The 23,879-nt window shown below is 41.2% G+C and overlaps 1 protein-coding gene across 8 annotated transcripts in view; it reads right to left on the minus strand.

Moving 5' to 3' along the window:
* The window catches only part of SLC6A9 (solute carrier family 6 member 9), a 59,397-nt gene extending 42,925 nt beyond the window's left edge, over positions 1-16,472 (minus strand). The window contains exons 1-2 of one of the 8 annotated variants that reach the window (XM_034414888.3): positions 15,959-16,472; positions 5,044-5,194 (exon numbers count right to left, since the gene is read on the minus strand). In XM_034414888.3, the coding sequence (XP_034270779.2) occupies positions 5,044-5,073 (30 nt within the window). In that variant the 5' untranslated portion in view covers positions 5,074-5,194; positions 15,959-16,472. Of the gene's footprint in view, positions 1-5,043; positions 5,195-14,863; positions 15,416-15,958 lie in introns of those variants that run through there. The other 7 variants (XM_087889645.1, XM_034414887.3, XM_034414890.3 and 4 more) reach the window with 7 other exon arrangements.
* Positions 16,473-23,879: the final 7,407 nt, after the last annotated feature.

The raw sequence follows: 23,879 nt of genomic DNA on the forward strand, positions 1-23,879 counted from the left end.
CATTGCAAAATAATTGAGTCTATGAAGCTAAGGTGCTGTATTCTTAAAATCTTGCCACACTTCAGCTAATTTTTCTCTTTTCTTGTACTTCCTTTGTTTATTAGAACTGGATATATTTTAGGAGACTAAAATGATGTGGGGAATTGTGAGGAATTAATTCTTTAAAGACCAGGATAAAAATCTTCAGTATGTTGGAAGAAATATAGGCAATTCTAATACTGTATAAGTAGTCCTTGACTTACAACCATTCATTCAGAAACTGATCAAAATTACTGCAGCATTGAGAAAAGAGACTTATAACCGGTCCTCACACTTACTACCATGGCAGCATCCTCATGGTCATGTGATCCAAATTTGGGCACTTTTTCCACCAGCATATAATTAACAATGATTGCAGAATTTCAGGGTCATGTGATTGCCATTTGCAATCTTCCCAACTGGCTTCCAACAAGCAAAGTCAATGGGGAAAGCCTTTGATTAAGCTTTACAACTGCATAATTCACTTAACAACTGCAGTGATTTCCTTAACAACTATGGCACAAAAAAAGATTGTAAAATCAAATGCAACTCACTTAATAACCACCCTACATAGCAATAAAAATTCTGGAAGCAATTGTAAATTGAGAACTACGTGTATAAGAATAAGGACAGTGAAGTGTTGAAATTTTTTTTTAAGTGGGAGGGTGAATGGGCCAAATGCAAGAAGAAACATCTTCATGCTTCTGTTTTGGAAGCAAAAGTCTGACATGAAATATTAAAAGAGAATATCAAAAGCCCACAAGAAGCTATGAATAAATACATGCTTTAGCAGTGGTTTGCAAATGGCCACATCAAACTAAGAGTGTCTGTGGATTGTATGTAAGCAAGTGTTTGTTGAATCAGGCAGGACAGCAGACATATGGCTGTAGTGCAAGTCCCATCCCTTTGTTCTGTGTCACATGCACATCCAAAGATGTATGGCTCGCATCACAACACTCTGCCTGCCATCTTATCTATTCTGCTTATTCCCCATGTTTTCTTTTGTGACTGACCTTTTCTGGGCTTGAAAGCTAAGCAAGGTTGGGCCTGATAACCATTAGGATGGGAGACTTTCAGGGAATACCAGGGCTGCAGCTCAGACTGGAAAGTTGAAAAGCATAGCAAAGTATTGTTGCTAAAAACTTACTAGGAATTGAACTCTTTTACTCTTAGACAGGCTATTGTCCAACATATTCCTTACTTGTGAATGTAAGAGAGTCCGCATGATTATAGCTCTTTAACCAAACAAGAGCCCCACCTCCAGGCTTGTTGAGTGACCCTGAACATCCTTTTTCCCCCAAAACAAGAGTTTACCAAACTGGGAACTTCCCATATACATGATATGTGAACTGTGACTGTAGAATTCCTAACAGCAGTCCTATGACATCTTAGAGAACATTTAGTTGGAAAAGGTAATATAGGCTTAAAATAGTTACCCAAAGCTGAGTGTTATTCTGTATCTAACTCCATTTACCAACAAGGCTATCCAGTTACTAATAATCTCTACAATGTTTGTCCATTATGCTCCCTAGAAAAAACCAACATCAAGGAAAGGGGCTGCATAGTGGTGCTGAATGCTACAGTTCACTTAATTAGGAAGTATAATAAAATGCAGAAATCAAAGCAAAATGTTGCATCATTCACAGTTTCATATTTATCTTATACTGCATTGTCCACGTTCAAACATCAGAAAGGGGCCTTCTGTCAAGCATTAGTTTTAATAAGATGCAGATACTGAAGAATTATTGAAAAGTATCTGGATTACTAAAAATTTACTTGTAGAGCAAAATCCAAGTCACAAATGGGCCAAATTGAAATAATGATGCAATGAAATAATTCCATAAGAAAATGAATAGGAGCTGAAAATGTATCAAAAAGGATAGGAAGGTTTTTACGCACATCTGAGCATCCAGTAGTCTTCTCTCTTGGGAAAATTCTCTATGGTTTTCACACTGAAACATATTTTCCTAGGACTTGTTTGTTTATTTAAAATTACAAGTAAAATGATACTCATAAGAAAGAGGTACTCATAAGGAATTAACAATAATGATCAATCTCTAAAGGGAAGGATCTAAGGAAATTATTTAATTTATTATTAAACCAATTGATAAGGTTACGTATCTCACAAAGAGCAACAGAACAGCAATAGGCTATAAGATGCTGAATCTATCTTGCCCTAAGTTATTAGTGGATGATGGGCTTATGATGCTATTTCAAGAATGCCTAGGCAGCACAGTGAGGGGATTAGCATCTTCCCTGTGGCCCAGAAAGCTCTTGATGGCTGTCCCAGTGACCTATCCACACATGATGTATGGGACCAATTAAAGGTTTTCATGCCAGATACAGGCTCTATAGGTAAGAATGCTCTCCTAGTGATCTCTTCAATATCCTTTTCCCCAAAACAGTATGCGACTCCCAAACAATTAGAAACTGATTAGAATAGGTTTAAAACAATGAAACAACGTTGTTGCATTTTTAAAATCAGGGGCTACATTTGTTTTTTTTTCTTTTGTTGTTACTTTCTTCAATAGTTGAGAACTGCAGAGAGACAGCTATGATATAGTGATGTCATCAAGTGAAGTAGGATTTTTGGTCCTGCTCCACATTTTCAGGTTTCACCTTTTAGTTGTCTAGGTGTTACAAAGGGTTACAACATCAGTGTTTCATCTTCTTTCGTTTTTGCTAAAATTTGTTGTTAAATCTCATGGTTATGGTTTGGTGCTTTGCCATCAAGTGTATTTGCCATCAAGTGTATTACGTACAGTGTATTGTAATGTGATTCCAGGAAGCAGACTCATAAAAGAGACTGGTAACAAAAGTTAAAAGTGGCTACACGTGGCTTATGGACTGCAGCCTGCCCAGCTCTGTCTTAAATATTATACTAAACTTTCATGGCCCATAGCACACTTTTTCCAATGTGCTAAGTGCTATTCTGAGATGCGTTTTCCCCTGCTGCTGCGTACAATGAAGCAGCTACTTCTGACAGTAGGTAGAGATGGGAAGTGAATTGGAGTCAAGCCTTCACTTGCTGCCATCCAGCTCACTGCATGGAACAGGTTATCTAAGGAATATCACCCATAATGTAAGTGTTACTCTGAGGGACTCTAAGCTTGCTGTGTTGCTTGCCTATACAGGCAAGCAAAATGTGCTGCAGATTTGGAGGGTCCTGCTCAGAACATGTACAGATAAGGCAATCAACTGGCTGACCAGCCCTTTCTTGAGAAAGAGCATGCAGATCTTCTGCTCATATAGAGGTCCATTTGGGCTGCCCCTTTGAGAAACATGTATACATGGCTAGGACAAAGAACTATAAATAGTGAGGTCAAGGAAAATAATGTGCAGAAAGTACAGACAGTGACAATTATGTCCTTAACAGCAGCATTCCCAAAGCAGCTGCTGCCTAGGCAACTTGGGCTTGTTCTGTGTACTAGCCTATCCTCTTCATTTCTATCCTGGGGTGTACACTGCTACCCCAAAAGAGCCCCTGAACATTAGACAATAACAAACAAAATAGCATAAAAGGAAGAAGGCAAAAATGTTCATCATGCACACAGGAAGAAATGCAATGTACTACAATAGGGGTAAGAAGCACAAGCATTTGTAAATCTCTGCTAGGAGACTTTCAACAGCAGTGTGAACAGTTCAAAGCAGCCAACTGCTTTCACACACACATTATGCTGCCTGGAATCAAACCAATACAACACAGACCAACAAAAGACAAGCACTTTCTTATGTCTATTTTTTTCAAATGGGTTAATGCTGGCTGATCAGTGTTACTTCCTAGCAATCAAAACTGAATAGGGAGGATACTAGAAAGCAGAGTCATAGTGGCCAGTTCTTCTATGCGTATCTCTCTGAATTGATAAAAGTGGGCAGAGAAGTGTCCTTATGCATGGGGGGGGGGAGTGGTGCATATTACTGTATCGCTTGCAAGCAAATACGAATGCAAATCATATTAGCATAATATGTGATACTGCTCAGACAATTTGAAGATAAAGCATAAAATGTGTTCAAAGGAATGAACAATGCTTGTGAAACATTGCAGAAAAGAGTCTGTGTTCTTTATGTCTGCAATTATGTGTGTGCTTATATATACATAAATATGTCTTGCAGCTATCTGACTCCCTTCCCCCACATGTTCCAGTACTGACACTGGCACGGTGCCTCTGGCTGAGGTGCAAGCTATTTCAGGCGTCTCCTGGGAGCCCCATTCTTTGTCAATGTAGAAACCCAAACCACAAACAAATAGCAGCATACTGGAGCCAAACTTTTCCCACCTGCTGGACACTGACTGTTTCCTGGGCAATGCTTGGTGACTTTACAGCACTTCAGAGGAAGTAACATTACCTCTGAAGAAGTAATGCCTGGAGAAGGCACTTCCTGCATTCTTCTGCCTACACTATTTGGGACAGGAATCATAATCAAGGGGCATTAAAGAAGCAAAGTAAGGGTCCTATTTTCCAGTCTCATGAAAAATGTGAATACTCTAATAGACCATAATCTAGTCTGGCTATATCCCAGCACTAAGCCTGACTTCCTATGTAACTACTTAATATAGACTCCAATACTGTCACAGTTCACCTCCTGAATAAATTAGATCTATGTTCAATATAGGTTTTGTACTTCATTCCTTCCCCTAGTCAGCTTCATACTCAGGTTAAATTCTGGTGATTAGGCCTAGGAAGCTTCCCACCCATCCTGCCTCTTGTTCTGGGACTATCCTGATAAGAGGAGGTAACCGAAGCTGGAGAATGGTGATTAGCAGAGAGCTCCTTCATATACAGCATGCAGCTCCAGGCCCAGTGCAATAGCCAGCCAGTCCCCAAATCATTCAAGTGGGGAGGGTGAGGAACACAAAGGGCTGGATGTTTTAAACAGTAGCCAAAAGTCTGAAATAGACACTTCTTCCACCCAATCCTATGGACTTCCCCAGTTTCCAAGAGACACCCTCTCTTCTTCTTCTTTTTTTTAATACCAACATCTCAAGCACAATATTGCAGAATCCACAAGGATCCCCAGACTCACCAGTAACCCCTCACTGCATTTTTCTGCCATGGTTCTGGGCCAAGATGTGGGCACCCACTTGCCTGCTATCCCGTCTCGTTGGCTACACTTCCAGGATAAGCAGAGACCTCAAATCATATGGCAGGACAAATTAGACCAAGGAAACAGCAAGCTGTGGAGAAGAAAAGGACAGAACTTAGAGAAAAGAATTAATTAAAAAGGAAAAAGTAACCAGGAAGAATTGCCTCTGAATCTTCAGTGGAAAGCAATTATGCTCAATTATGCTTCTCAAGGCCTGGTTTGCAGTAACCACCAATAAACCCAGTTTGATTACCTTGTAAAGGCCATTTCTTTTTACTGTGTATATATGTGGTTATATCACAAACATACACCATAAGCACACTCACTCACACACACACACACACACTGACACATACTGTAGTTATACAATCTACATTCAACATATGCCCAAAGATGGTAAAATGAGTCATGTTAGCAGGGCTGGGAAAGAACACAGAGTTTGGGTGAACAGGCACTATATTTGCTTCACTATTTCTAGGTTTTTCTGTCCATTTTTTCCATCTGAAGCAGGAACAGTCCCCCCAAATTGCACATGGCTGAAAAGAGCATAGCTAATGCTCAGAGCATGAAGTCTTCAGGGCACTGAGCACGCAAAGGGGCACAGCTGCCATTCAGGACACAGATGGAAGGCAATTGCCTTCCACCCCATTGCACTAGTCACGTGCCAAGCCAAGCCTACTAGAGTCCAGGTGGTACTGCCAGGAAAGAAAAGGAGGCAGAAATTAGCCCACTTTCTCCCTGGTTCAAGGAAAATTTCTTCTAGGAAAACTGTATAGATATGCAAGTCTATCCATTCAAGGCAGGAAAAACTACTTTGCGAAACGTAGCAAACCTAAAGAATGTGGAGGATATGATAAGAGCTTGGAACGTGAAAAAAATGACTTTTGTGCTACAGCACAATGGAGTGGATAGAAAGGGTGACAGACTTTCATGGTAAAACCCAAGGAGATAAGAATTTGAGTAAAATTTGAGCCCAAACCATTGTCTCACTCAGAAGTTTGTAAGTGGTGACTCAAACTCACATTTACTCTCTGTTGTATGAAAAGAAATCTATGAAGAAAGTAACTCAGTTCAGGCTATTCAAGTTCACAGCTTCATATTATTTTAGGGTCAAATATTATTGAAGATCAAAGCTATGTTTATATCATATAGAGACATTAATGCAGAAATGCCATTGATCAGTGCAATGGTAATTCATACTTTAGATGTGATTTTTGAGGTTTTGTCTTCCCTGCTCCAATTCAAGCCACCATAAGTTTCTCCTTCTCCTGTTCCTCTGCCCTGCTCTCCCATCTGAGTTAAACTGGTAGGTCCCACGAGTCTTATTTTTACCTTCAAGAGAGCTAATTTGGTACCACAGGAACATTTTGATTCTTGGAAACAAACATTACCTAAATTCCTGTTAGAACAATTACCCAGAGAGGTTGTGAGCTCTCCTTCATTCAATGGACGATTCAAGCAGAGGCTAGGAAATCCTCTGATACTTTAATTTAGATTCCTGCACTTCACGGAGAGTTGGACTCATAAGCTAAATACTTCCTTCCATCTCTATTGTTTGTTTATATAAGCAAGATTATTAAAACTCTTCTTATTCTTTGCTTTATTTCTTTATGTTCAGGTCTGAACACCAGTATCAAAACCAGAATTTGCAGATCAGATACATGACATAATAAAATCTGTTTAAAATTTTAAACACAAAAAACTAAATAAAAACATAAAAGCTATTGGATTCAAGCTCATATATCATTATGCAACCCAATATAATTACACAAAGGGTGTGATTTAGTTTTTTATAGACTTGCAGATTTAAAGGAGTCAAACACAGAGGTGCCAATGGACAGAATCATTAGTCCAGTAGAAAAGAACTATAGGAAAAATCAAGAAGGATAGAAATTTATTTTAATTTTAGGAAATGGCTAAATTTGAAGAAGCTACAGGCCCTGGGAATTTTATTGTCCCACAGTAAACATCTTGTCATCTAGGTTTCTTTATGGAAGAAAAAATAAATAAAATTTCTACTCCTTTTTCACATCTTCAGAGCACAACAGATTTTAATAGACACTTTGAAGCAAGTAGTGCTTAAGTGCCTTATAGTTTAAAATAGTGTTTAGAATAGTTGGAAAAAGTTGAATGTGTGCGAGCAGAGGTGCAAAAGTAGTGCATTCTTTTCATTCCCTCCTTTTCCAGATTATTTTACTTAATATTTAATATAACGTCACCATGTCACTATCAACTCTTTTGTCATCACATAGATATTTTTCAGGACATCTGTTCCCAGCCTGGTGCAACAATTGGATGGACACACACATGGTATCTCCCAATTTAATACATGCTAATAATACTGTTTAAATATTTGCAACTGCGTATTGCCAGTGTCTTACAAAAATCTTTTCAATAGGCAATAGTGAGATTCAATGACTGCATTCCATAACTGCATTGAATTTAGGGATTAGTTAATCTGGGATAATTAATTAGTTAAACTTATCTTAAGACAATTAGGTATGCTTTTAAAATCATAAAGTATAGGGTTACTTCAGAACCTGTCCTGCTCATTCCTCTAAATGGGGTTCCAAAAGTTCCTCAGAATCCTCCTGATTGCACTAGTCACACCATTAACTATTAGGAGTGGACTGTTCATATATGAAAACATTATTAAACTATGAGACTGTCTTTAAAAGCTGTCTGGAAATTGGTGCAAAATGCAACAGCCAAGCTGCTGGTACAGGGTGCAGAAATCACATGGTACTATACTGAAAAATCTGAAATGACCACCAGTTGCCTATTGGGCACAGGTTAAGGTGCTTATGCTGACCTTTAAAGCCCTAAATAGCTTACGGTTCAACTATTTGCCGGATTGTCTCTCTCGCTCTGAACCTGCCTGGCAGCTTAAATCAGCTGGAGAAGCTTCTGGAAGATTCCCCCCGTGGTGTGCTGATAAATGTAAAATACCAGTATTTGGTCCTGCCAGCTCCAATGCAGCTGTGGTGCTGTGAGCCGCCAAACAGTTGATTGGGACACAAGGTGGCATGATTCAGATGGCTTGCAATATTCCTGAAAATGTAAAAATGGGCTGCTGCAAGCCAGCTCCAATATACCACTGGATTCTCCCTTCCTCCTGCTTCCAGAAGTTCCATCTGTCTAGTACACCAGAAAGGATCTTCTCTTGTATGGCCCCCATGCACTTCCCAAAGTGATGCATTTGGACCCCAGAATTTAGAAAATTAGTTTCACCAAGCCTGTAATTATTAGCCAAGCAGAACTTTAGCTTCAATAATACTTATTTTAAATGTTGTTTTGATTTTAAACACAATACAGTATTCTTACATTTTGTACTTTCTATTTATAATAGCCATAAGCTACTATGGGGAAAAAGGTGGGGCATAAATTAAACAGTGCCAATTGTTACTTCACTACTAACCTGCTGAGACCAGGCAGGGAGCACATGAAACAAAATGGCAACATATATTGGCACATGCCTGAAGAAAACATGAGCAACTGAAAACTGAGGAGGTGAAGAGAGATGCAGCATCAAATCCCACGAGAAATGGCTGTGGCATAAGAGAGCAATATAGCAGATAATAAATTGAGGAACTGTTTCCCTCTATAAGATTGGCCTGCCTCACTTGCTCCAGCAGAGGAGGCATGCTGTAATCCTTGTCCGTCAAAGAATTCTGAGTGATGGGATCTAGAAGAACCTTTTCTGCTGTGGCCATCCTTTGGAATATCATGCACCTCAGTAGTGGGTTCCTCTTACCTTCGCTACCGGTTTGGAACTGGGAATGTGTGCGTACACAGAGCGCCTGTGATGACGTCCGGGCGGGTGGGCGGAGCCTCCCGCCATTGCCACTAACCGGTAGAAACCCACCACTGATGCACCTGGAAGTGAGATCTGCCTCTATCCTCTTGGCCTTCTGGAAGGACCTCAAACCTAGCTTTGCCGACTGGGGGCACCTTCTGCTGGAGGTGGCTGGTGGAGACAAGATCACACCGCTCATATATTTTGTGCCTAGTTTCATCTAATTCATCTAAGTTTAATGTTTGTGTATGTGTGTTTTTATTGTATTGTAAACCACCCAGAGTCGCTTTGGATAGGTGGGTAGAATATAAATTTAGTAAATAAAAAATAGAACTAGGCAAAAAACTGAGCAGCCAGAGAAAGCTATTCTTGCTGCTACTTTCAAAAGAGAGAGATGGAATGCAAAAAGAAGAGATGAAGACTTTAAAACAGAAATATAAATTTGTGGTTTGCAAAATCCCAGAAGCCTGAAATGGAGAAAAGTGGCAGATTTTCTCAAGCTCATGGGGAAACAGTGCAGTGTCCCATGAAGGCTCTTCTCATGGCTCACTAGAGCCACGGAAGCAGAAATGGTCTGGAAGTCGAATTATATCAATTGGGCTTCTTTTCTTGTTTGTTTGAAATATTTTGTTGCTTATCATTGTTTCAAACCAACAAGAAAAAAAGTCCAGTTGCCATGACTCACAGACAACTCTACCTGGATGACTGAGGATTTTCATCAACAAGAGGAAATGATGCAAAAACAACAGATAAAAATCTGATTTGATGTGCTTTAGAAACTGATTATTGTGTGCCATCAAGTAGATATCAATTTTTATTAGAGCATATTTATAGATCTTCTCCATAATGATCTGTCCCTAACGGGTTATTCAGGTCTTACAATAGTGCACCTATTACCCCTTTGAGTTCATCTCTTGCTTTTTTTTAAAAAAAGAAAATCTTCTTATAATAAATGTCTAGTGTGGTATAAAGATTAAGGTCTTGGAAGAGACCTAAATTCATGTCTAGGTTCAATCACTGAAATTCACTGGGTGACTTCTGAATTCTGGGCCATTTTCTCTCCCAGGGCTGCTGTGGAGGAAAATTAGATGTACTCTATACATCACCTTGAACTCCTGGAGGAAAGGGAGGATATAAACCTATCAAACAAAGAACAACAACAATAACAGCAATTTATTGTTTTGGCAATGTTAGTGCTGCTCTCCAATTTAAATATGCAGCGAGCTTATAACTCCAGGTATATGATACTGAAATGTTGATTACCTCCTTATCAGTGGTGGGTTCCTCCCGGTTTGGCCCAGTTCGGCCAAGCCGGTAGCGGTGACGATATGACGTCACCGAACTGGTTCTCTTTGTTCAGGAGGTGGGCCCTCCTGCTCCGCCCGCGTTATTCTTACCTTTTATTTGGCCCCGCCCCCAATCTATTCGCTGCCTCCCGAGTCCCAGCTGATGGCTAGAAGGAAAAAAACTGTTTAAACTCTTGCCGCATGGCTTCAAAGAGCCGCCTACAGCTGATCAGTGTTAAAAGGCAGTGTGGTGGTAGACCAGTGTGCTCGAAAAACAAATGGGGAGACCGGTGCCTCCAAAAACAAATGGGTAGACCAGGATGCTCCAAAAACAAATGGGTAGACTGGAACGCTCCAAGAACAAATGGGTAGACCAGTACAGCTCTGCAAGCAGTTAAAAGCCTGGTAGACCAGTACCTCTGCTAAATCCTAAACAATTGTCACCTGACCATCAAACCACGCCCACAAAATAAGCCATGCCCACAGAACCAGTAGTAAAAAATTTTAGAACCCACCCCTGCTCCTTATGATAAAAAAGTAATGCTATTATCACAAGGCTGACGAATGAAAATGCTCTTAGCTATTGTTACACTCTGCTCTCAGTCTCAGAAAGGACTTCAAAGTAAGATCAGTAAACCAATTTTTACCTTACTGTCTCCCAGAAGGTTAAGGTCTGGCTCTGAGAAACACTGAGAAGAAACGTAAATTTTGCTTCATGGGAGGATATTGTAAACATTCTCTTTTTTCGTTAAATCACCAAGAAACCAAGGTGGAAATGCAACAAGCACAACAAAGAACTTCTCAGGCTAAAGAAGAAATTGTGCAACCAAAGGGACAGTGAGGGGATAACGAAACAGAGGCTCTTTCTGCTTCAGTGTCCTGAATTTAAGGAAGTATGTGAAAGATATTCCCTACTGTTGTCAAGGTCCAAACAAGAAAAATTGCACTCTACACAAAGAGGCAGGAAAAGGTGACACAGGAAGCATTATGTGATATGGGGTCTGACCCCATCTCTAGATGCAATTAAGATGCCCCCACTCTGGACAGGGACTGGAATGATGTTTTCCTTTTCATCCTGAGCAGTCCTTTTCCTGCCAACAAACTCCTACTGCATTGGGATGCAGAAAAGTTTTCTACTCTGCCATGCCAAAAACAAGGAAGTGCAGTAAGAATTCTGTAAAATAGCAGGGACATCTCACAAAAGGGTATGGGGAAGCTTTGCCAGAGATTGCACCGTGTCTCAGGATGAAAGAAAGATAGAAAAAGGAGTCATTAGTGGAGTATGCATTTGAAGCAGGGTGCACTTTCCACACATAGAACATAGAATAAAAGTTGGAAAGGACCTTGGTAGTCCTCTAGTCCAACTCCCTGCTCAAGCAAGAGATTATACCATTTCAGACAAGGGGCTATCCAGTCTCCTCTTAAAACCCTCCAGTGATAGTAATGGCCTGATATATGGAGCTTTCCTGCCAAATAAGTCATAGTTAACTAAATAGATTTTGGTAGCTACATATCATGGAAGATACAGGAAATCAGAAGTCTTTAAAGAAAACCAATTAATCCATCTTTGAATATTTGAATATTTATAATTTTGTTTTAATGGAGGCTGTTCAACACAGGTAGTTCGCAATTTACAACCACAAAATGTGAGCCAAACATTTCCGTTGCTAAGCAAGACAGTTGTTAAATGCCCCATATTACAACCTTTCTTGCCACAGTTGTTAAGTGAATGACTGTACTTGTCAAGTTAGTAACATGGTGGTTAAGTGAATCTGGCTTTCCTATTGACTTTGCTTGTCAGAAGGTTTTGTCTTTGCTTGTCAAAAAGTTGTCACATGACCCCAGGACACTGTAACCGTCATAAATACATGGCAGTTGCCAAATTTTGATTATGTGACCATGGGGATGGTGCAACAGTTGTAAGTATAGAAAACAGTCATAAGTGATGCTGTTGTAACTTTGAATGGTGATAAACAAATGGTTGTAAATTGAGGATTACCTACACTGATACCAATATATTTTAGCTGATAGTATGAGAAAAATGTTGCCCCAGCTTAGCCATAATGTTATATTGACAGGAATCTGTTCTCTAAAGTTGTTACAGATTCACTCAAAGTGAATTCAAGTTGAACTTCATTCCTGGTTATCCCACAAGCACACATCCTTGTTTTCTTATCAAAGGCACAGAATGGTTTGCCTCTGCCCTGTCTGTGGTGTCTTTTTTCATTTCTCAAGTCTACTTACAATCCTCCCATGCAAGTGCCAACTAGGCCTGACCCTAGTAAGCTATTTTAAGATCAGTCAAGGTCATTTAGGACTACATCTCCTAGGACTACTGATTCACTTCAAAGGCATCATACTATGCTACCCAATTTTAAATTGCCAGCCCTGGACCCTCGGAAGCTTGGGAGCACTGCAGCCATATTGGAACTTGTGTTGGAAGGCAACTAGAGCAATGGCTACTGTCACACAAATATATATATATATTAAAATGAACCTGTAGTATCACTTTCTCAAGGATGGCTAGACTGTTTCTGCAAGAAGACTGCACTAAAATCTGGTGGTTTATGTTCATATATTTGCAGGGTACAAATGTACAATCCCAACAATAAAAAGTTCCCATCTCCAATTTAAATTATCATTTCATGCCCTTCAGAAAACTATCTTAACCTGCAAAGCTTATGATGCAATGGAAAGATTTTCCTCTTTTAGCAACATAGATCTCTGTTTTTATTATGAAATGTAATGTAAAATTACACAGTAATTTTGAAATTTCTGGTCATTTTTTTAAATGAATCTATCTCAGTTTCTGAATCTGGATTGGAAGCAACATTTGTGCTACTCAAGAATGCTCACGGCAAAATCTTTAATATTTAAACTTTATATTTATTTTACATTTCCCCCCCACACCCATTTTATTATGTGAATAACTTCCAGTAATCAGGAAGTTGTTTCATTTATTAAGTTAAGGGATCTGCAACAGGCTGAACAGTTTGGTACAGTATGCTTTAAATAAAACAGCAATTTAACTGAATCACAAATAAAACTCTATAGTAATTATATTGTTATGCTGAAAACACACTTTTGAATGGCCACATTTTATTCTTACATTACTACTCCTTCAGTTCCCAGTGTGTGTTTTGGTAGATTATCTTTATCAAGATAGCGTGAGTTACTATTTATTGGGAAATGAATGTTGGCTGATTTTTTTTTCTCCTTTGGCAACTGATCAACTAGAAAATAGGAAGGGCAAAGGAGGTTTATGCATTTAGTTAAAGAGAGAGAGAGAAAAGAAAACAGAATGGTAAAGAAACTTATATAGTACTCAGTTTCTGACATGTATTGACAAACTATCTTCCAAAGAGCTTTGGTAGTACAGTGGTCTAAGGCACCCTGTTATTAAGCTGGTTATTAAGACCAGCTGCCTGCAATTACTGCAGGTTCGAATCTCGCCAAGGCTCAAGGTTGACTCAGCCTTCCATCCTTTCTAAGGTAGGTAAATTGAGGACCCAGTTGTGGGGGCAATAAGCTGACTTTGTATAAATATACAAAAGGATGAAGGCTATTGCTGAGCACATTGTAAGCCGCCCTGAGTCTCCGGAGAAGGGCAGCATATAAATCAAATTAAAAAAAAAATACTTTTAAGGTTGCTCTTAAACTATGCAGTTTGTTTCCTGGAGATTTATGCTTGGGCCCCATCCTTCCCTTATGGAAGAGCGGTAATTCCTTTTAGCAAGATCTTCTCAATCTAAGCAGGTGATCCATAAACACTATGCATCACCTACTTAGACTGAGAAGATCTTGGGAATTACCGCTCTTCCATAAGCGGGAAGGATGGAATCCAAATACATAATTTTGTGTGTGTATATATGTATATATATATACACACACACACACACACACACACCCAGTGTCCTATGAGGGGAAAAAAAGGAACCACTGACAAGAGTCAGCCCTTATTCTGCTAAATTAACCCTTCAGCTAATTCCATACTTTATGCTACTAGCCAACGGTTTGAGAAATATCCCAAAGGGGATAAATATTGATCCAGAACAATGGATCCTGAACACCTGACAGGAGAGGATGCCCAACCTTTAAAAAGCACGATGAGTGGGAAGCGGGGGTTACATCAGCTGCCACGTGGGAGAGGTTCCACGTCCTCCCACACATGACGAGGTGGAAAATTACAGCCCCCCCACAGCTCTGGCCGCGGGACGAGGCGCAGGCGAGGGCCCCACCCTCCATATCATACAGTAGAGACCCCCCTGAGTGGCGAGTGACCACGCCCCTAAACAACAGCATTTTCCCCCGCCGCCGCGAGGCTGCTTCCCATCCCGGCGTCTAAAGGCTCCGAGAAAGCCTTAGTCTCGGGTCCCGGGTTACCGCAGCCATCCTCTCCCAGACTGAAAGGCAATTCCACCTGGCACCTTAGGGCCAATGACAGCAGCAAATGCACAGCGCCGGAGGCCGAAGGAAGCGCTGGCAGCTCTTACGCTTCGCCTCAGGGTTTCTAGCGGCACGTTTTCTTCTCCCGCTAGGCGCAAGATGCCGGACGCCACTCTCACCCCAGTGTACAATCCACGCCGCCGCTTTTGTTTTTTTTTTAATCTGGCACGGCCAGAGAGGTTCCCCAGACAGCCTCGGGGGATCGTTGATTTGCGCCGCTGACACCGCTTACCCTGGCCATGCTGCTCGGGCGCCTCGCGCGGGCTCTCTCCAGGCGCGTTGTCAAGGTGGCTTCCCCCCCTTCCCCGGCTCAGCGAGAAAGTTGCATCAGATCTCGCTGCCAGCAGCTCTCGCTACTCCCTTTCCCAAGCCCTCCGCGCGTCGGGGCGAAGCGTCCGCACGCGTGTCAAGCCCACCTTCGATTCCCACTCTCCGCTCTGGGGGTCGAGCGCCACCGACTTTAGTCAAAAGTTTTGGTCGCGGCTTCGAAGAGGGAAAGGAGGGAGGTGTGTGGGGGGGGGGAGGCGGCAGCGGAGAGGTCCCGCCTTCCCCGCGTCGTCGGCTCGGTCCAGGCATCCCCGCCCCCCTTGCTGATTGGAACGTTCTTGCATCTCAGTCTAGCCACGCCGCGGAGCTCCGGGGAGGGGCTGCGGCGCCGAGTCTGGATTTGCGGTGCGGAGCAAGACTTCGGGGAAGGGCTAACCTTCTTCCCCGCTGGGCGCTGCAGTCCACGCGGCAAGGGAAACCCTATATACCTATCCGGCACGCTCGGGCAATAAGCTACAGAAAAGGGGTAAAACGCCCTTCACGGGTGGGGCTGGGTGGGTGGGTGGATTTATGAGGGGAACCGATCCGGGGCGAAGGAAAGCCCCCACCCCCGGTTCGGGGCGCGTGCATAGGGGGCGCCTGGCTCCGTCTGCGTGCGCGCGCATAAAACCAGGAACCACATTCGTTCGCGGCGAAACGTGCCGATCTGGATGCCCGAGCCTGGAGAGCGCGAACAACTGACAGCTCAACGCACAAACCTCGGAAGGCGGGTTAGGAAAAAAAGGAAGGTGGGGGAAAGGCAAGCATGCATCGCTTATCTCACCTTGAAACAGTACCATGGACAGTCACACCGGGAGAAAAACCCAGACCTAGTAACACCTACGTGCCACACAAACAACACACGCAGAGGGGTAGGTTTTAGCTCTCAACTGTGCCCATCCTTAGCCTCATCCAATCTTGCAACGGATCCAAGAGGGTTTTTTTTTCCCTGCAAGAAAAGCTTAACTCCGTAAAAGGTTAGCAAAACAGATCGTTGTTTTCTTTGGCCTCTTCCTCCTACCTAAAGATCAGCCTGTGGATCGCTAGGCACTGCCCGCAGCGCCTTGGTATAAGGGTGCCCAGCGTGGCTCGATCTTGACTCGGCTATCTGGGGCCGGTGGACCTCCTGCGAGTTCAAGCGCAAAGCATCTGACTGGCTCGGCGTGTGTCATATAAAGAAGAGGGGTGGGCAGTTCAAAGCCTTCTTCTCCACCCCTGACAAATGTTGCCTTCTTTCCTCCGCTCCACGCCGCCGCCACACACTGGCGCGGGCGCATACTCCGCCTCCGCCTTTATAATAATCTCGTCCATCCGGATGAATACCTTGGACTACAACCCCCATAATCCTCAACTACGGAAACGAACGCAGAAGGCATGTAGCGGGTACCGTACTGTGGAAGGCTGCTTTAAAATACAAACATCCCCCTCGCATTCTGCTACTCAGGCCTGTGGTAGAGATTGGGCGAAGTAGGACCAAAGGGAGTGGGGGGGGGGGAGATCTTGGCCTTCTACGTGGCATCGCTTTCCCAAACTCTGTCGGGGAACCCCTGGATTTTGTGCCCTGCCGCCCCCTGCTGGCATCTTTTCAGGCACGGGGGCGGGGGGGGGGGGGAATAAGAGACTTCATAGCAGAAGCCATAAATGTTGTAAATAGGATTCAGTCATTCCCAACATTGGCTTGGGTTTCTGTCAATGCCTACATTCCAGCAGTCACTCAGTTGAATCTTGGATAGGATGTAACAAGTAGCCTATTTTGTCTAGAAGGCTAGTAGCAACATTTGCTCCAAGGCAAGCGGTTCATTTATGTTGTGTGTGAGGGAAGGTGTATTTGAGAGACAGGCAAACCAGCAAGCAGACTTGTCTTCTTCTGGTAAATGCAAACAAACCCCAGTGTTGTACTTTCAGGCTTCTTAAATGGCAATGAAGAATGCAACCAATTCCAATGTACACAATGACAATTTACTGGAGCGGTTTATGTAGTGGGAGAGTACATTAGCTTTGCAGGCTTTGCTGCAGGGAGGTGGCTGATGCAATCATTCTGGAAAATACGCTGTAAAAAACCAAGCTGGCTCAAGGCAATGCTTTTTTTTCATATTTGTTGACAGTGAATCTAGTTTCTTTGCAACACAACATTTGACTCAGCTAGGAGCGCATGGTCCCTCCCTCTTCTCTCACCTCCAAACACTATAATTCAACAAGAGGTCTTTTAGAAGAGAAGGAAAAACACTACATATCCTACCCTAACATAGCATTTGGCTTTTTTGCGGCTGTATCACGTTGCTGACTCATGTACAACATGTACAACTTGTGGTCACCAAGATCCTTTTCACATATACTACTGCCAAGTCAGATTCCCATCTTATATTACTCTCTTACATGCTTCTTATCCAAATGCAGAACATTGTATTTGTTCCAGTTAAATTCCATTACTGTAGAAACATTCAGGAAATAGCCACTGATCCCCTCTCCCCCAGGATTGGCTGAAATGATTGCCCTGCTCTATATAGGCAAGTCCAGCCTTATGGATTTTAATTTGAGAACAGTGTTTGTGTCAACCAAAATAGCAGCACTGCTACTACTGCTTAACATGCACACAGTGCCCTTCTTCAAAGAAATGAGAGTAACTACCATGAATTGATGATTTGTGAGCAAATAGTTACCATTCACTTTTTCTTTTTTGTATTTGCTGAAACTTGTGACAATAACTTGCTTACAAATTGTGGGTTTTTTTCCCTTCAAAATGTCAATTACTGAAAGTGAAAGAATTGTGTGTGGTCCATGCATGTGTGTTGGAGAATCAATTGTTTTGACTATAAATCTTCCTGCAGTAGGAAATAACCTGGAAGCAAATAAAAACTTATTTACAGTTATCAGATTCCTGTATATTCCAGTTTAGGTCAATAAGCTATTACATAATAAATTGTCCTGCACTTTCAGCCATGCTTATTATTTTAGATTTATACATTTTAGTTATGCTCTACTGCTTCTTCAGTCCTACTGATAACACTGTTCTCAACCAGATACTCACCAATCCTCTTGAAAGGATCTCGCTCTAAAACCTAGACTTATAAAAATGTGGCCAATGATGGAGCTTCTGCTGCTCCAAGAGCAATTAATGGGGTAAATAATGACTGTCTGTATGAATGACAAAGATCAGATCTTTATCTCACAGAACTATTTAACCAGCTGCTTTGAACACAATAGCAGCATCAATATTTATATGAAATGGGTGAATAAAATAAACAAGGACCCAGATTGTTGGTGGCAATATGCTGGCTCTGTAAACCATTTAGAGACGGTTGTAAAGCACTATGAAGTGGTATATAAGTCTAAGGCTATTGCTATTGCTAAATATTACAGTTCTTCAGTGATCATAATCTGGATTTTAAAAAAATATTAACATGAAAATTTGCGAGGAGTTGATTGCATGACAGAGAAAAAGAGAGGGACAGTGGAATTTCACCATTTTCTTAGGAATCAAACTAAGAAGTGCCAGCTTTTTTCCTCTAGGCAAAGTATGGATAGGTGGAAAAATTCATGATGCTACACAGAACCCACCTTTCAGAGCTTTATATTTAATTACACAAGACACTGTCAATGAAGAGTGGGTGGACACAGCTAACAGCTAACTTTAGAAAGGGAGGAGGATATTTTTTTCACCAGGTGTGGACTTTTAAGTGCAGAGAAGATGAAAGTCTTGTTGATGTATGCGGTAAGCCCTCCCACCCACCTCATTCCACTATGTTAAAAAAAGAAAAAGAAGATAGATGCACATAATCTCAGATTAGTCAGTCTGACATCAATTATTCGGAAGATCCTAGGAAAAAACTTATGAAGTTCCTTAGAAAGGAACAAAGTCACAGGAGGAAGAGCCGCAAACTAGACAAACTGCTGAATCTGTGGAAGAAGTACAGGTATGGCAAATTCTCAGAATTTCCATTACGGTTTATTCCAAAATGAATGATAGTATTTCAGATGCTACATGGCTCTTTTGGTTTTGCTTAGATGAGTAGTCCTTAATGTACCTTTCGTCTCCAGTGTTCTTTTAGAAGGGACAAAGAAACAACAACAATTTAGGAGATGGAAGAAGATTTGAACAATTGAGAGAAAAAGGATTTTGGTTCAGATTCAGAGCAGTTCCAGAAGACACTGGCAAAGATACCAGAAAAAAAAAGGTTGTTCAATCTTAGACAATGTTTTTGGAATTGGGATGAAGATGGATTACTGCAATGCGCTCTACCCTTGAAGACTACCCAGAAATTTCAATGGGTCCAGAATGCAGCAGTAGGGGCCCATAACTTTGACCATGTAATATTTTTGTTGTGTGACCTGCAGTGGGTGCAATTCAAGGTGCTGGTCATCACTTTAACACCCTCTATGGCACATGGTATTGCCTTTCCCTAAGGATATCTGTCCTACAAGGTCAGATAGGGTGAGCACACTCTTAAGTCTCTTTCTCTAAATGTTGCCATCTGATGGGAGATAAAAAGCATGCCTTTTCTGTGGCAGCCCAACCCTATGGAACACTCTGCCCCTTGAAGTTTGGCAGGTCTCCACCCTTTTAGCCTTCAGTAAAGCTTTGAAGGCCTGCCTTTTTCCCCCAAGCACTGGATAACATTGGATAACTGCATGTTGGGCATTTGACTTAGTGCCAGCAGTCTGTTGTTCTTAACATTCTGTGGTTTTAATCTGTTTAATTTTTATAGTTTTAATATGATTTTATATGTTGTTTTAACTTTTGGTTGCAGCTGTTCATTTGATTAGATGATGGGCTGCTATAGTAAATGTTTTAAATAAACAATAAAATAAAATAAAAACCTTTTTTATTGGTCCTGCAGGAAAGAATGGCTAAGCCTCCATCCAATCCAGTGTATTCAGCTGAATATCTTGATCAAGTGTAATAGCAGAGGCATTACACATATTGACAGTTTGGTTTTACCAATTGACAAGTCCAGCTATACAGATGAGGTTACCTTTTTGTGTTAGCTCCAACTAAAACTTGTAGGTTGATTTTTTTTTTTTTTGCACCACACTGCACAAATTAAATGAAGTGATGTAGGAAGGAAAGTTTCTCTTGAATACTGTATAAAACTTGAAAATCCCCACATTTTTTCAGTACCTAATACTGAGCAATTGGGTGCATTCTGTCCAGTGGTGGATTCAAATTTTTTTACTACCAGTTCTGTGGGCGTGGCTTGGTGGGCGTAACATGGCTTGGTGGGCGTGGCTTGGTGGGCATGGCAGGGGAAGGATACTGTAAAATCTCCATTTCCTCCCCACTCTGGGGCCAGCCAGAGGTGGTATTTTCCAGTTCTCCAAAATACTCAAAATTTCCACTACCGGTTCTCCAGAACTGGTCAGAACCTGCTGAATACCACCTCTGATTCTGTCCAAACCTGTACACATACACTAAAAATTAGACGTATTCCTTTTTTTCTCCCAGACCAAAGCCTAAACATAATTGACTATACCTGGAATATCTAGGACAGGGGTGTCAAACTTATGTTGTCATGGCGGCATCACGTGACATATCAGGACTTTTTCCCCCTTCACTAAACTGAGCATGGGCATGACCAGTGCGAGATGCATCTGGGCTGCGGGCCGCGAGTTGACAGCCCTGATCTAGGAGATGGATAGGGCACTATAAACTTGCATACGTAAATGAGACTGATCAAATGTTACTTCTCTGTTGCTTTATTTGTACGTTTTGTAAGCATTTCCATCTAAAATAGAAATGCTGTTGTCATGCTGACTCAAGATATTTTGCTTTTGAAGTGAAGAATAGGTGACATTTTCTCTCCCCATAATTCTGATCCAGTTGAACTCATGTGGTGATTTGGAAATGGAGTCTAGTTTTTTATATCAAGAAACTAGATAATTCTAGTTGATTAAGGGCTTTAAAGAGGATAGCAGTACCTTTAGGGACAAAACAACAACTAACACTGCAGGTAGGTTATGATCAAAGCTAGGCTGATTGCTAGCATCCAGAAAACAATTATTAATCTGAGAGCAGGAATGATATCCAGTGGTTAGTATAATGTCTCAAATATTGCTTAAACTAACTTCCTTCCTTCCTTCCTTCCTTCCTTCCTTCCTTCCTTCCTTCCTTCCTTCCTTCCTTCCTTCCTTCCTTCCTTCCTAGTACTGTCATGAATATATGATTGTTGAAAGTATTCTGAACTTGCTCCATATTATAATATTCACTTTTGGATTAGAAAAAAAGATCTCAAGCTGAGTCTTGATCACATCTTATCTGTTTTCCAGATAAGATTTATACTGCTTACATGTTTCAACCAGTCTATCATTTCCTAAGGGAGATCTCAGAAATAATATTGCACAAGAATTTCAGATATTACTTCCTACAAATGCAAAATCTTTTTTGTATTTATACTACTAAAGATTCTCAGTAATCAAAGTAAGAACTACAGATGTTGTATCCTTATATCCTTTCCTCAACCTGGTAGCTTCCTATTGTGTTAAGAGCTCCAGAATTCACATCAGTTCTGAAAATTTGGGATGTTCTAAAGCAGGGGTCAAACTCACAGTGTCATAGTGGCGTCACATGACAATTTTTTCCCCTTTTGCGAAACTGGGTGTGGGCATGGCCGGCATCTGACTGACGGACCGCAAGTTTGACAGCCCTGTTCTAGAGCTATGCTCCCTAACAAGAAGACAACATGTGTGAGAAAATGCAAGTATTAAATTATTCCTGAGACTGGAAGCTGTTTTCTTCCTCGTTTGTTACAAATATTCAATTTACAAGATAGCATTAAAGAGTCCCATTTGTCAAAAACCTTTTCTGTTCTTCCTTGTTTCAATTCTGCTTGTGGATGTTCATATGTTCTCATGTTAGGAGATGACCCAATAAAAGGACTAATTTTATCTCATCTAAAGTTAGCATCTTTTAACTTTTTCCCCTTGTCTTGGTTGGCATCTTACCATGCAGACTTGGAGAACTCAGATTTTCTCTCATGCCAAAAAGATTTCAGGATAGATTTTCCATCAGCAGGACTATCACAACAGCAAGGTTCTCCAGACTGCATTTCATCTTTGCTGCTGTTTCTCTTTTCGTGGAAAGCTGTTCATTGGGGAGATAGGCAGTGAACAGGAATCCATGGCATATTGTCTGCTTTGTGTGTCTGCCTTGAATGTGAACTCATGCTTCCCACTCACTCTTCTTATAGCAAGGTGTGAGCTATCAGTTTGCCAGTAGGAATGCCCATGTGACTGCCATAACAATGGCTGCAGCAGGAAGGGAAAAAGCTGAATGATGGATGTAAGTCCCAGACCTCTTATTCATTAGTTATTGGTAGCATTGCCAGAACAACCTGATAGCCCCAATTTCACCGTGGGCTATGATTTACACAGATTTGCTGTGCTCTTTTCCATATTGCAAACCACCTGCCAGCCAAAAAAACAGAGCATGGTGAAGAAAGTCAGGACAATGCAGCTTTATTCTAGCAGCAATTTATGTTGTCCCAAAAGGGGCTGAGTTCCCACCAAAGCTTCAAATTAAAAATTTCAATATTACCTCAGTATTGTCCTGGTCTGTTCTGGCCATGTCAGATCAGTTCAAAAATTGGAACCATATATATAGATGGAACGTATTTAATGCACAGAACCACCAGATTATTAATGCTGTCTTCTCCATCTCAATTTCTCTCCCTCTCCTTCTCATTCCTCCTCTCTCCCTTTCCTCCTTTCTCCTTCTTCTTCTCACCTTAATTCTAGGATAATTCTACTATTTCAGGACTCACTGTGTTAGCATGACAGATCATGGGTTTTGTGCCTTGTATTCTGATTTTGGGCTCCTCTTTATATGCTGGTGCAGTGGACAACAGCTGGAAATTGGGAGGAGCCAAATGTCCTTTACATGCAAAGCAGTCAAATGCTTTTACCCCTGCAGTGACAATTGCTGGTGCGAAATGGGTTTTCTCTATTTGCCATCATTACAGTAAGTCAGCAAGGAGTTGAGTATAGCCAGCAGTAAAGTCTTTCAAATAGTGGAAAACCATGTCAGCTTTTGACCATGCTGATGCTTGTATTCCCATGATACCGGTATGCAATGCAGCAACAGCTTGAAATAAAATCTTTGGCTGCCAGTTACAGCTGAAGAACTCCTTATATCACCTCAGAAAAAAAAAGTTGACTGAATAGAATTAAGGAAAGAATACAATAGCATCCAACAAACAGAGCAACAAGGATATTCTCCATATATAGTAGAAGGAATAAAGGTCATTTGCATCCTTAACTTTCAAAGATTTCTCTTTTACCTCTCCGTGAACTGAAATGCAAATATAAGTGAAACTGATAAGAGTCAAATAAACTTAGATTTGTAGGGCCCTGGGAAGATGTTGTACTTTACTAGCTTGTATAAGGCAAATCTCTCTATAGAAATAGTCAATTGGACAATGTTGGAACAATGGAAAAATGTTCCCAGATGACATAATTGTACACATGTGTGGAGAAGCTCCCCTGATGAAATCTGCCAGGCTCAACAACTAAGCATAAAGTTGATAAGAAACACATGTACAAATTAAGCACTCACAGAAATTAGCAACAGTGTGAGGAGGTCAAAACTGTCATTACTTTCCTGCTTCTCATATTTCTTACAACTCTACTTGGCACAATTTACTTTTGAGTTTTTTGGAAATTCTAGTATTTGGGGGAAGAACATAAATAACTGTAATAAATAAATAAAGTGCTAATGCTAGAAACCACCAAATCAAGATAAAGGCTTGAGATGTTGTTTTTAAAGGAGATTGCAGACATTGTGAACATAATAGAATTACTGGATATTCTGATTGTGTCATTATCTACAGAAGGATTGGTTAATGACATTCTTGAGGATGGTATCACTTTGTACATCAAGAAGGAGATCATACTGAATAGAACAGGGATGTCATCAAGGCCCGTGGGCCAGATTCAGCTTGTAGGGTGCT

The sequence above is a fragment of the Pantherophis guttatus genome, chromosome 3 (assembly GCF_059756535.1).
Source record: "Pantherophis guttatus breed Tessera chromosome 3, ASM5975653v1, whole genome shotgun sequence".
In the NCBI taxonomy this organism is placed as follows: domain Eukaryota; kingdom Metazoa; phylum Chordata; class Lepidosauria; order Squamata; family Colubridae; genus Pantherophis; species Pantherophis guttatus.